This window comes from Pseudonaja textilis, chromosome 1 (genome assembly GCF_049901715.1).
Source record: "Pseudonaja textilis isolate UNSWEBS1 chromosome 1, rPseTex1.2, whole genome shotgun sequence".
Taxonomy (NCBI): domain Eukaryota; kingdom Metazoa; phylum Chordata; class Lepidosauria; order Squamata; family Elapidae; genus Pseudonaja; species Pseudonaja textilis.
In genome coordinates this window covers 223936262-223949736 of record NC_141990.1, presented here as the reverse complement: position 1 = coordinate 223949736, position 13475 = coordinate 223936262, and the positions used below count along the sequence as shown (strand labels likewise).

General features: G+C 43.4%; 1 protein-coding gene across 2 annotated transcripts in view; it reads left to right on the top strand.

The window, feature by feature from the left end:
• The first annotated feature begins 4558 nt into the window (after positions 1-4558).
• LOC148128041 (glycine N-acyltransferase-like protein 3) overlaps positions 4559-13475 on the top strand; it is a 32977-nt gene continuing 24060 nt past the window's right edge. The window contains exons 1-5 of one of the 2 annotated variants that reach the window (XR_015740848.1): positions 4559-4845; positions 5593-5700; positions 5920-6046; positions 7224-7344; positions 12021-12495. Coding sequence is in view for 1 of the 2 variants with exons in the window: in XM_087920662.1 (XP_087776788.1) it covers positions 4768-4845; positions 5593-5700; positions 5920-6046; positions 7224-7344; positions 12021-12435 (849 nt within the window). In the remaining variant the exon portion in view is untranslated. Of the gene's footprint in view, positions 4846-5592; positions 5701-5919; positions 6047-7223; positions 7345-12020; positions 13266-13475 lie in introns of those variants that run through there. The other variant, XM_087920662.1, reaches the window with a different exon arrangement.

Sequence of the window (13475 nt, the reverse complement as noted above, 5' to 3'; positions counted from 1 at the left end):
TCAGCGCTTTGACTCCCAGGAGCAGGAGTTCGGCCAAGCTACCTGCAAAATCCCACCCCTGAATTGCGCCCTGCGAGGGGGCCACCTCCAGCGGCCCCCTACCGCCTCTTAGCGCCCCCCTAAGACACCCCACCGCCCCCCAGGGGGAGGTACCACCCACTTTGGGAACCACTGCCCTAGACCCATGATGGCAAACCTATGGCACGTGTGCCACAGGTGGCATGCAGAATTCTCTCTGGGCACCCAAGCCGTCACCCCAGCTCAGCTTTGCCACCAGCTACTCTTCAGGTCTGCTGTGCATGCGCGGGGGGGGGGGGCACATGCGCAGGGTGCATGTGCGGGGATACACGTGTATGCACAGGGCCAGAGCGGATGCCCTGTGGATGGAGTCCATGTAGGGTGGGGTGCATGTGCATTGAACTTTGGGGATGTGCACGCATGTGTGCTTTTGGCACTCTGTGCCGAAAAGGTTAGCCATCACTGCCATAGACCAAAATCCCCTACCATACCAGGCAATGTACATGCATTGAGGGAATATGCTTAAGTCACCCTTCTCTAGTCGAAAAATTAACATTATCACAATAAATGTTCCACTCAATCACATTTGTTCTAAATAAAGGTGTGCTGTTATTTTTACCTTGAAAACTGGTCCAAGAGGTTTTCCTGATCCCCAAAATATGGTGAAAGGAATCACCTCTAAACTAAACGTAATGTATTCTGTATGAAAAGAATATCTGAGAACCAAGGAGTGCATCTTAGATGTCACATATTCTAAGAATATGTAGAATATTCTGATTGGGGCCAAATTCATTAACAGATATGATTACTCATTATGAAACATTGCCATTCAAAATGCCTTTCTGTCTTTCTGAATTACGATTCAGTCTCAGCCACCCTCACTTGAGAAAAACATTATAGTAAAAAAATGGAATAAAATTAGTCCTCGACTTACTACAGTTCATTTAGTGACTGTTCAAAGTTACAACAGGACAGAAAAAAACTGGCTTATGACTGTTTTTCACACTTACGACCATTGCAGCATCCCAGAGTCATGGATCAAAATTAAGATGCTTGGCAAACTGCTACTTATGACAGTTGCAGTGTGCCAGGTTATGGGATCACCTTTTGCGACCTTCTCCTAAGCAAAGCCAATGGGGAAGCCAGATTCACTTAACAACCATCTTACTAACTTAGTAGCTGCAGTGATTTGCTTAAATGTGGCAAAAAAAGGTTGTAAAATAGGACAAAACTCACTTAACAAATGTCTTACATAGCAACATAAATTTTGGGCTCAGTTGTGGTCATAAGTTGAGGACTACTGTACAAGCTAAGTGAAAAGATGGCCAGTGAATGTCAGTCATAGAAAAATAAGCTATCGCGTTTGACCTCAAAGGACAAAGTACCATCCTGTTAATGGTTCATTTTTCAGGAATAAAAAGATTAATTGACTGGATAACCAAGTCACGTGCCCTCCGAATCCATTCACAATTGAAGTCTGCCTTCTCCTCTGCCTCCCTCTTCTTCCTCCTCTCAGCCAGGTGTGTCCTTTTGCAAGTAAGCATTACAGTTTCATTGAAGTTTTGTTGCAGCCTTTTCTTCAGAAAAAATGTTATACTGAGAACCTTCTTAGCTACTGTTGCACCAATTATTTAGTACAAAATACATGAAAACGTATAGATAATGTAATCAAATTACCTTTTAAGTGACTGGAAACCGATGTTAGACTTCAGGAAAGTAAATGTGAATGGAGCGTTTTAAAAATGGACAGCATAGTATGACTTAAAACCCTAAAGGATGAACAAGCCTCAGAGAGATTGCCTTTGGGGATAAAAAACAAAATCTAGGACTTCCAGTTTGGGTTTCTTCAGCGATAGACCGAAATCTGCAATCGTGCATGGTTTCGATCTGTGCTCGCTGCTGGAGCACCCCGATCCTTTTGATTCGGGGCTGAAGCCACCCCTTGTAGAGGTGGTGAAGAGTGGGGAGATTGCTAGCCAAGTGGAGGGGAGCCACATCTCTCCTCCTTGGCTGGTCTAAACTCCCTTTCCCGAAGGTGGTTGCAGCGGTGGTCAGACATGGCCACCTCAAAGAAGAACCCGACTGGATAAGATTGTGGAGGAGGAAGACAACGAGGAAAGCAGGACAGACCGGGCTAAACAACAGAGAACATCTAAGCAAGGTACCCTGAATCTAAAAATACTTAGAGGGATACTTCTCAAAAGAAGATTTGTAAGTGGTGAAGGAGAGAGAAAAGGAGGCTAAAAACCCTTTTTAAACCTTCATATTGACAATTACAAATGGTATGGAAAGAAATCTATGTTAATCTATTTTGACACTAATAGGCAACTTTAAGCTGAAATCTAAGTGTTAAAAGAAGAATAAAGATATAATTTTTTTGGTCATTTTAAACCCCTAAAAAGGAGAAGAGCGGAGGCAAAATGGTGAGACTTGGAATAATGAAAAAATGGAGTGCCACCTGAAGGGGAAGAACTTATGAGGGACAAAAGCAGGAAATAAAGAAAAAGGGGAAACGTACTAGAATTAAAGGTATTTGCTCAGCTAGAAAACACAGACAATGGCTAAATTAAGTAAAAAGTGAGGATTCTGCAAAGGTACAAAAGATAGTGTTGTGACAGTAGAATACTGTAATGAGTTAGAAGTGAAATAAGTAAATAATCTATGAGATAAAACGGTATTGTTGTGTAATGGTATGTTTATTAATAATTAATGCAATAATAAAGAAGAGAGGGAAACATTGTAATTGTTTCTAAAGATTGATAAAATATTGAAAAGAAATGTGAAAGATTTATAAGGAAATTTATACCAGTTACTAGAATGAATTTGAATAATTATTTTGCTTATTAATAGTAAATAATTTATAAGATAAAACTGTATGACTATCCAATGGTATGCTTATTAACAATTAACGTAATAATGAAGAAGGGAGGAAAACATTTCAATTGTACTCAAAGATTGTTAAATATTGAAAATAAAGATTTACAAGGCTCATACCAGTACTAGAATGAATTTGAATAACTATTTTGTTTACTAATGTTTTTATATATATATTGTTTTTGCTATGTTTTTAGAATTCTTCTTTTTACATTTTCAAGAGGAAGTACCAAGCAGAGTCTGAATGATGAGATTTACATGATATAAAACAGATACTAGAAATTTGAATGCTATAATTTTAGAATGCACAAATTTAATGTTTAGTGAGATTTCATATGATAATAACAATAAGACTTAAAGGTGTTGCACTCCGATTGTCAATCGTAGGGGGAATTTTGCTTTTAAAGAATGTTGGAAGAGAACATACGAAATTGTAAACAATGGCTGAACTGTGTACCCATAGAATGAGAAGTGAAAAGGAGATAGCCAGAAAAAAAAAGAAACAAAGAGTAGAAAGTGGTGGACAGAAAATGCCAACTACAATGAAAGAGTGTTATTTAGTGCACTGATATTAAAAATGCAGTGTCAAGGCATGTTTGGGGGTGTTGTCTATAGAAAATGGAAGAATAGTAACAGCTAGAAAAATAATGCTCTTCCTAACCTGATTGAAGAAACGTGGGGAATACAGCTAAGGGCTGATAAAAATATAATATGATCCCCAAATCCTACCTGAAATTAAATCTCTAGGGGCAGGTGAGTTATCCCAGGGTTGAAAGCAGCTGACCAAAGAAATCCCATAACGGCAAACCAGAAAACTTGGAAGATGCTAGAATAGCAAAATAAGTACTGAAGGAGCAAAAGACAGAGGAGTCAGGAAATTTACAGACCACTAAAGATTTGTCAAAAGCAAGGAGTGCCAGAGTAACTCCTTTATTTTTGATCTGCAACTGCAACCACATCCCAGGATCTGCATTCATTTTGGAGGAAATTTCAGATGGGTTCACAGAGCCCTAGTTAACAAATGGATCAACCAGGGAGAAGGTGCAAGAGGAGGGAAGGAGGGAGATGTTCATCGGATTTTTTTAAGGACATAAACAAGGAGGTGGTTTAATAGCTAATCACAGGGCAAACACCATAATTCAATATTACATGGTAAAAAGCTGAAACCCTGTCAAATCTAAGCGGATTGTTATTCATCAATGACAAATGCAGGGTCCTATCTCTGATGGGAAAAATGAAATGCGTAGGCAGAGGATTGGGGAAGCCTGGCATGACAGCAGAGCTCGTGAGAAGGATCTAGGGTACCAAACAGACAACTGGCTGGACACAAGCAAACACTGGAATGCAACACCCAGAAAAGCCAATAGAGGATGGGGCAGCCTAAGAAAGGAACCAATGTGCCCAACCCAGAGGAAGGAAATTGTCCCGTATATTCTGCAGGGACAAGGCTGCACTTGAGATTCTGTTGAATGTTTTTTTTAAAAGGAGGAGAGAGAAATGGGAGATAGTTCAAAGGACAACTTTTAGGAGTCTGGAAAACATTACCTATGAGGAATGATTAAAGGAATTAAGCAATAAATATTGGAAGGTTTTCACATGCACTATGATCTTTTTTTTTAAATCAAAGTGAGAATCCTTTCCAGTTCACACAGTACATAATTCCGTGATTAAGTGCATTCAACTCATAGTAGATCAGGAAGACTTTTTGTGAGAATTTGCGTCACTGACAGGGACCATTTCATCCACTTGGTCTCCAGCAGGCAGGGAAGGTGGTTCATCAAGAGTTGATGCAATTTTGCTTCTTTTCTCCCTTCCAGTTTGCTCGCCAAAAGACGCCTCGGTGGGACCTGCGGGGCACCCTCAACCTGGCCAGCCATGCTGATCCTGACCTGCTCTTCCAAGCTGCAGCTGCTGGAGGGTGTGTTGCGGAAGGGTCTCCCTGAAACACTGCTGGTAATCCCTTGTTTAGTGCTCCTCCTGTCTCCGTATGAATATAAGAGCTGGTGTTTCCCTATTTACTGGGAATTTGGAGAAAACCACCTGTTAAATTTCTAAGTGGATAATATCTGATGCCTGCCATGAAGTCATTTCACATTCAAGTCCCCTTTTCCTTTAACCACATCTGCAAATGCAAAATCAGTGGTGGTATGTTACTGGTTCAGCCCAGTTCAGCCGAACCAATAGGTTTTTTTTTTTTTAAAAAAAGCCTCCCATGATAAACTGAGAGGGGGAAAAGGCCCTCTCACCTACCCCTGCACTTTTCTCTTCTTCATCCTCTCAGCTGATTGGCGCTCAGCTGGTGTGTGGAAAGCTGTGCACGCGTTAGGTGTGTGTGTGCACGCACATGCAATCACCGACCCAGTAGTGGAACAGGTAGGATCCCACTGCTGCGCAAAACCCATAAAGTTCAAAAATAAGTGTACTTGCAGCAGCATAAACAAAAGAATCTCTTTTTGCTGATTTCCCCTGCTACAGAAAATCAAAAAACCAACTGACCTTTCAATGAGAGTGAATTCCTACAACTCACCCATCTTAGTATTTGGCCCTTAATAAGACCTTGGGTGGCTTCTCTATCAGCCAATCAGAGATTGCTCACTTCTGCCCCAGATCCACCCTCCCCCAACCTTTTGATGAATGACATGAGAGGAAAAGCAGAATCTCTCCTGCACTAGGGCTGCCTGACCCTCTTTTTAATTTAAGGTCTGTGGGGCAGTGATGCACATCAATCGTGGGAACCCAGCTCAACATGAAGTCGTGGTGGACTCTTGGCCAGAATTTAAAGCTGTTCTTACCCGACCACGGAAGGAGGTAGGAAATTACAGCAAAATGGGGGCAGGAAGGGGAACTCCACAAGAAACATAGGTATTGAGGGCACAAAATACATTCAGGGGGTGCTGTAGCACTTTTCCTTTGCCTTGTTTTTTTTATATCCCTCTTCCAAGTTGGCCTGACCTCACCAACTCACCAATCCCTCCACATGGTGTCTGCCACGTGCTCTAATCCTGGTCTTTGTCCCACTTCTTGCAGGTGGTGAAGGACAAGAGGGATTATTATGCCAACCTGTATGCTGCTTTCTATCGGGAGGAAGATGCCTGCAGAACCCTCCTGGAAAACAAAGATGCCGTAGACTGGGACAAAGCCTTCCAGCTGCAAGGCAAGGCCTGGGCTCTGGAAATTTCTTTTCCACCCTTAGGAGATTTTGGAAAGTTCCAAAAACCTGTTTGTTCCCTCAAATCTACCACATGGTAGCCAAAGAGGGAAAATCTATAAGCTTATGTCACTCCCCATTTCTGTCATCACCACCATTTCCTTGTGGCTGGGAATCAGTGATGGGATTCAAGTAATTTAACAACTGGTTCTCCTAGTGATTGGTTGGGTGAGCATCGACTGAATGGGCATGGTCATGGGGGGGGGGGGTCATGTAACTGAATGGGCATGGCCAACTCAATGTCTCTCATGGCAAGGCGGGGCGGCACCTTGCTGAGTGACATTGAATGATGTTGTGTTGGCCACGCCCACTCAGTCACATGACTGATGCTGCAGAGACAGGGCTATTTCTTACATAGCCCCACCCTTTTATTTTGTCAGGCGGGGGGTGGGGGCTTGGAATGTTATGTAGGATATCTGTCTCTGCAGCATCCATTGCTTGCCAGGCAAGGGCACTGGGCCTCGGGGACTGTGGGGAAGGCAGCAGGGAGAGCAGGCAAGCGGACTGGGCCTCGGGGACGGAGGAGAAGGCAGGCAAGCCAGCTGGGCATTGTGGGAGGCAGCTAAGCCAGGATTCATGCCTTGCTACTTGCAGGGTCTCCCAGGGTGTTCTGGGTGCTCAGCTGGGTTGTGCAGAGAGTGCTGCGTGAGCGTGGAAACCAGTCAAGCTGGCTGGGCCATGGGGGAGGCAGTTTGGCCGGGATTTGGGCCTCACTGCTTGCAGTCACTCACCCAGGCAGATCAGAGCAGCTCAGCTGGGCTGTGTGGAGAGCACTGAGTGGGATGCAGCCGAAGGCAGGCAAGCTGGTTGTCCGTCAGACACTGTGTAGTCTAGACAAGCAAGGGAGTCAGACCAAGAGCAGCAGCAGCTATGCCAGGCGAGCAGATGGGATGGGATGAGGAGTGATTGGGTGGAGTGAACAAATGGTGAGATTTGTCGGTTCTCCGAACTGCACAAAATCGTAAATAGAGGTTTGCCTGAACTGGTCCAAACAGGCTGAATCCCACCACTGGCTGGGAAATGTTTCTGTGCCACCCAGTTGCAGAGAATCAGGAACAGAGAGAAGATAAATTTTCATTCTGAACCTCAGTTTGGTATCCTGTGATGTTTCCATTCTACGCAGGTCTCCAGGATGGGCTCTATCGGGCTGTGAAAGACATAGCAGAGGCTAGACGTGTCCACACAGAGCCCTACTTCTACCAAGCAGCGCTGCACCCAGATGCAGCCATGTTATGTCAGAACCAGTGAGTGATTGTACTCTCTTTCTAAGGGAACCGTTTGGGACAGGGTCCAAGAGGATTTGATTCCATGCAATTATATGGAATTCTGTAATGAAACTAAGGATTTCTGGCAGTTTCATTACTAATCATATCCTCTGTAGAAAACTAGGGGTATTTCATTTGTTTAATATATATAGATATATAGATATAGATATGTAGATACACACACGTAGGTCTAGGTGTGTTTGGGTCTTTTCCCATGTAAGTTTAAGAGTATCTCTTAATCTTAAGAGTATCTTACAATCTTATATATCTTATATATATGTTAAGTTTTCGCGGGTACTTACATGTATGGCATTCAGCTTTGTTCGGGTATTTTCCCACGTCATTAGAGTTGTGCTTTTAAAGTTGTAGCAACGTTTCGGCAGAATCTCAACTGCCATCATCTGGCTTCTGTATTGTGTTCGTCTGAGAGTCAGACTTTCTGACTCTCAGTGAAAATCTGACTCACAGACGAACACAATATAGAAGCCTGATGATGGCAGTTGAGATTCTGCCAAAACGTTGCTGCAACTTTAAAAGCACAACTATAATGACGTGGGAAAATACCCGAACAAGGCTGAATACCATAGATAGATAGATAGATAGATAGATAGATAGATAGATAGATAGATAGATAGATAGATAGATAGATAGATTTTCTTAAGTTTTCTTAAGTTTCTTAAGATATATATATGTTATGCCTCACCTGAATCCACAGGTGAGCAATCACAATTCTGAAGTTCCAAAAATATAAGCAATTAAAAACAAACCCCAACCAAGATAACTGCTGAAATTTTTCCAGTCCTCAGCAGTAATTCCAATATCTGTTTGGCAAACCTGAAGTGCCTATAAATCACAATGCCTCAGAGAATCTTCACAAGGCTTTCGCTCTAACAAGACACTTTGCTTCTGGCAAATTTCTCAAGCCAATCTGTTTCCTTTTATCCCCTAAAGCGGGCGTGTCAGTCTCATTAATCACTGGTTTGACGCTTCTTTCCCAATTGAGATTGACGTCTCAATCTCCATCTATTTCTCACGTCAAGCCAAGATCCCTCAAACCCCTCCTCCTCCGCACTTGAAAGCTCTTGCATGTTTTCCTGATATATATATATATATATATATTCTGTCTCACCAGTAGCCACAAGGTGAGAGTCCATATTTCAAAGGAAAATACACAAACAGACAGGAAACAGGAACGACAGAGTTAACTTCCTTTGGTTGAATCCGTCTTTGGCAGTTTTCCCAGAAGCTGCCTACCAAGTCTGATAACGAGCAGAACCATAAATCAGAGGTGAGCGCCACACAGAATAATTTGTCCAAACTGAAAACTCAAATAAACAAGTTGACCCGAACAGGGATTCAGAGCTAACACTCCTCCTTATATTCCCTGAGGGGCGTGTCAGTCTCTTTTCTCAGTCTCTGATTTGACATTTCCTTTTACGTTGTATGTCACGTTTCTGCCTGCGTCTTTGCCTTGCATCAGACCAGCATTTCTCGGCTTGATCTTCAGCCAATGACTCCGGCAAGCTCTCCTGATTATCTGCCGACACCTGAGGCACAATCAGGGAGGAAGATTCTGGGGAGGAAGACGACTCTGAAACTTCCAGCAAAGCAGGCTCAAATCGTAGAGCCAAGTCCTCCTCTTCCTCCTGATTCCCATCTGTGTCACTCAACAAAGCAGGCATATACATATACATACACACACACACACACACACACACACACACATATATATATATATGGATCTTTGGTTATTCGGGTTTTCTCCCGCGTAAGATTGGAAGTATCTAGACAATGTTTCAATGAAGTCTCATTCATCATCTTCAGGCTTGTGTCTTCGGCTCTGTGCTTCTCAGAGTGAGAAGGCCTGATGATGGCAGATGAGATTCTGCCAAAACGTTGCTACAACTTTAAAAGCACAACTACAATGATGTGGGAAAATAGCCGAACAAAGCTGAATGCCATACATGTAAGTACCCGCGAAAACTTGAATGTGCTGACAACAAAATCACACAAAAATTATCAATGGAAATCAAATTTAGCAACTCATGGAGGTCTGGATTTGGAGTTACACTCAAAATTAAAGTGATAAAAAACACTACAGGCTGATCCAACTTTGATGTAATGTCCTTAAAACAAGTCAAAATGAGGCTCAGTAGTGTGTGTGGCCTCCATGTGCCTGTATGACCTCCCTACAACGCCTGGGCATGCTCCTGATGAGGTGGCAGATGGTCTCCTGAGGGATCTCCTCCCACACCTGGACTAAAGCATCCCCCAACTCCTGGGCAGTCTGTGGTGCAACATGGCATTGGTGGATGGAGCAAGACATGATGTCCCGGATGTGCTCAATTGGATTCAGCTCTGGGGAACGGGCAGGCCAGCCCATAGCATCAATGCCTTCATCTTTCAAGAACTGCTGACACACTCCAGCCACATGAGGTCTAGCATTGTTGTGCATTAGGAGGAACCCAGGGCCAACCGCACCAGCATATGGTCTCACAAGGGGTCTGAGGATCTCATCTCGGTACCTAATGGCAGTCAGGCTACCTCTGGTGAGCACATGGAGGGCTGTGCGGCCCCCTAAAGAAATGCCACCCCCCACCATTACTGACCCACTGCCAAACCGGTCATGCTGGAGGATGTTGCAGGCAGAAGAATGTTCTCCAGGGCATCTCCAGACCCTGTCACATCTGTTACATGTGCTCACTGTGAACCTGCTTTCAACTGTGAAAAGCACAGGGCTCCAGTGTCGAATTTGCCAATCTTGGTGTTCTCTGGCAAATGCCAAACATCCTGCTTGGTGTTGGGCTGTAAGCACAACCCCCACCTGTGGACGTTGGGCCCTCATACCACCCTCATGTAGTCTGTTTCTGACCGTTTGAGCAGCCACATGCACATTTGTGGCACGCTGGAGGTCATTTTGCAGGGCTCTGGCAGTGCTCCTCCTGTCCCTCCTTGCACAAAGGCCCAGGTAGCTGTCCTGATGCTGGGTTGTTGCCCTCCTACGGCCTCCTCCACGTCTCCTGATGTACTGGCCTGTCTCCTGGTAGCGCCTCCATGCTCTGGACACTACACTGACAGACACAGCAAACCTTCTTGCCACAGCTCGCATTGATGTGCCATCCTGGATGAGTTGCACTATCTGAGCCACTTGTGTGGGTTGTAGACTCCGTCTCATGCTACCACTAGTATGAAAGCACCGCCAGCATTCAAAAGTGACCAAACCATCAGCCAGAAAGCATAGGAACTGAGAAATGGTCTGTGGTCACCACCTGCAGAACCACTCCTTTATTGGGATGTCTTGCTAACTGCCTATGCTTTCCACCTGTTTGTTGTCTATTCCATTTGCACAACAGTATGTGAAATTGATTGTCAATCAGTGTTGCTACCTAAGTGGACAGTTTGATTTCACAGGAGTGTGACTGACTTGGAGTTGCAGTGTATATATATATTTCTCCACTATCACCACTGGAATACATATATATATATGTATACACACACACACACACACACACACATATATATATACACACACACACACACAAAAACTACTGAGGCTACTTGGAAGGTGTGGAATGAACAATATGTAATAGAGAGCCAGGATTAGACTTGGAAAAATTCACTGAATACAACTGCTCCACAGGTGGTATTCAGCAGGTTCTGAGCAGTTCTGGAGAGCCGGTAGCAGAAATTTTGAGTAATTCAGAGAACCAGCAAATACCACCTCTGACTGGAGATTTTACAGTATCCTTCCCCTGCCACACCCAAGCCACGCCCACAGAACTGGTAGTGAAAAAATTTGATTACTGCTCCATTGGTTTCTCCGAAAGCAATTATGTAAAAGATATGATGTTTTAAACAGAAAAAGTATCCTTGTACTTTCAAGAGACGGTTAGGGGGATATTTCAGAATAACTGAGATATGTGTATTTCAAATACTGGAAAATTCTGAAACTATAATTTCTCTTTTGTTTTGCTGGGTGTGAGCAAATATTTTTTACGGATGGGTGGGATGCTCTCTTTCTGTTCCACCGTCACTACTGCTGTGATGACCCGGGGCATGGCACAAAAATAACAAAGTCACCAAACTAGATAAATTCCCTTTAATGCCTCCAACTTGGCCCCCAAGGTTCAATTATCCTTGGTGGGAGATCAAACTCTTCCAAAAACAGCCTACAAAGGAAAGAAAAGCAAACCCAAAATACAGATAAAGTAGAAATAAAAAAAACACACACACTAAGCTGAAGTAATTAACACAACAAACCAGGATAACTTGCAGACTACCAAAAGATAATGAGGGATACACAGTTGGGAGGATGCCAAAACCCATATAAGTCTCGACAAAGATAATGGACGCTTTGCTTCCAGCAACTTTGCCTTTTAAACAGTCTTCCCAGCTGCAGCCCATGAAGGGGATCAGGGCCCTTTTCTCCCCCCTCCCCAAACCACATTGCTCCCTTATCCATTCTTCCCTGTGTGCCCTAGGATGAAGAGGAGGTGGGCCTGGGCCTTCCCCTGAATGCTCAGCTGGCCTGTGCCCTTCCCCAGTTTCCTTCACAACCACCGGAGCCACACTCCCACTCCCCGTCAGCTGTTCCACCTCTCCCTTGGAATCAGATTCTAATTGGGGCATGACAATTGCTTTCTCTTTCCTTTCAGGCTCAGAAGTGAGCCCCTCCACCTGGGGACACTCAGCCCATCTGATGCACCTCTGGTCAATGACACCTGGGCTTTTGCAAGCAATGATCGGAGCCTGCGCTACCTCAGGAGCCTGATTGAGGTCTTTCCAAATGCTTGCCTCCTAGATCAGAAAGGGAAGCCGGTTGCCTGGTGCCTAAGTGATGCCATTGGGTGTATGACCCATGCCTACACTCTTCCTGAATACCAGGGAAAAGGTCATATGAAAACAGTGTTCCAGGCTCTAGGCAGGAAGTTACAGGCTAAAGATTTTGCCTTATATGGGTCAGTTCTGCCAGAGAACCAGAACTCCAAGAAACTTTTAATTAGTCAGGGCTTCCATCTCTTGTCTTTGACAAACTATGTGTTTTTGTTCACTCCAAATCATCTGAAATAGCCTACTGCATTTTCCGTCCTAAAATCAGTGGCACCAATATTGGCTTCATTAGACTGAGAGGTTAGGAGTAAATTTGAACCTTGGATTTAAGGGACTGCCTCTTTAGATATATTCAAAATTAAGTCTGAAAAGAATCACAAGAACCAAGAATAGCTCTCAATGAATGAAAATAGAACTCTTGGAAACAGTGATGGCAAACCTTTTGAGCTGAATATGTCAAACATTTAGAAAATGCCTCACTTGAGTCTGGTGATGAGTCACCTCCCCACAAAGAATGGCAATGTCAATCCTAGCCAGAGATTAGAGGCCTGAGCCTTAACCTCAACCCTAGCACAGCTGCTGCCATAAAAAATGGTCACTTCACGCCATTCCCCAAAGCGTGCAAAGCCTTAGGGAATGGATACGATTGCCCCAGTGGCCCAGCAAAGGCCTGGGCCACTGGGGAAATCATATCTATTCCTTAAGGCTTGCACGCTTTGGGGAATGGTTCAAGGCAACCATTTTCAGTGGCAATGCCAATGCCATTTACCTTTATTTTTTAGAAAAATACTTTATTAAAAAAATTTATACAAATACAATAAAACCAAACATTCCGCTTATTGCAACATGAGCAAGACAGTGTTCACTCCATCTGACATCTCTCAGCTTATGTAGAATAATCATTCAGACTTATTACATTAATATATATCACAGGGTTTCATCTAATTGTATATTACAAACATAATTGCATATGTTACTAATTTCCATCATACCTTTTTATTTGACTTTGTTTTGTTCATTTCATGTCTACCTTCCAACCAACTGTACCATAAATTCCAGATCTCATAGTACTCTGACTCCTCTTTGTTTTTAAGTTCCAATGACAACCTGTCCACTCCAAAGTTTTCTTTATAATCATAAAGTCAGGGGGAGTATTTTCGCATTTCCAATTTTGGGCAAAGGCAAGCTTTCCTGCTGTTAATATACTATGAAGTATAATATATAATGATTTTTTACAATTTTTTTGTTTTAGAATTCCTAATAAAAATATCTCTGGTTTC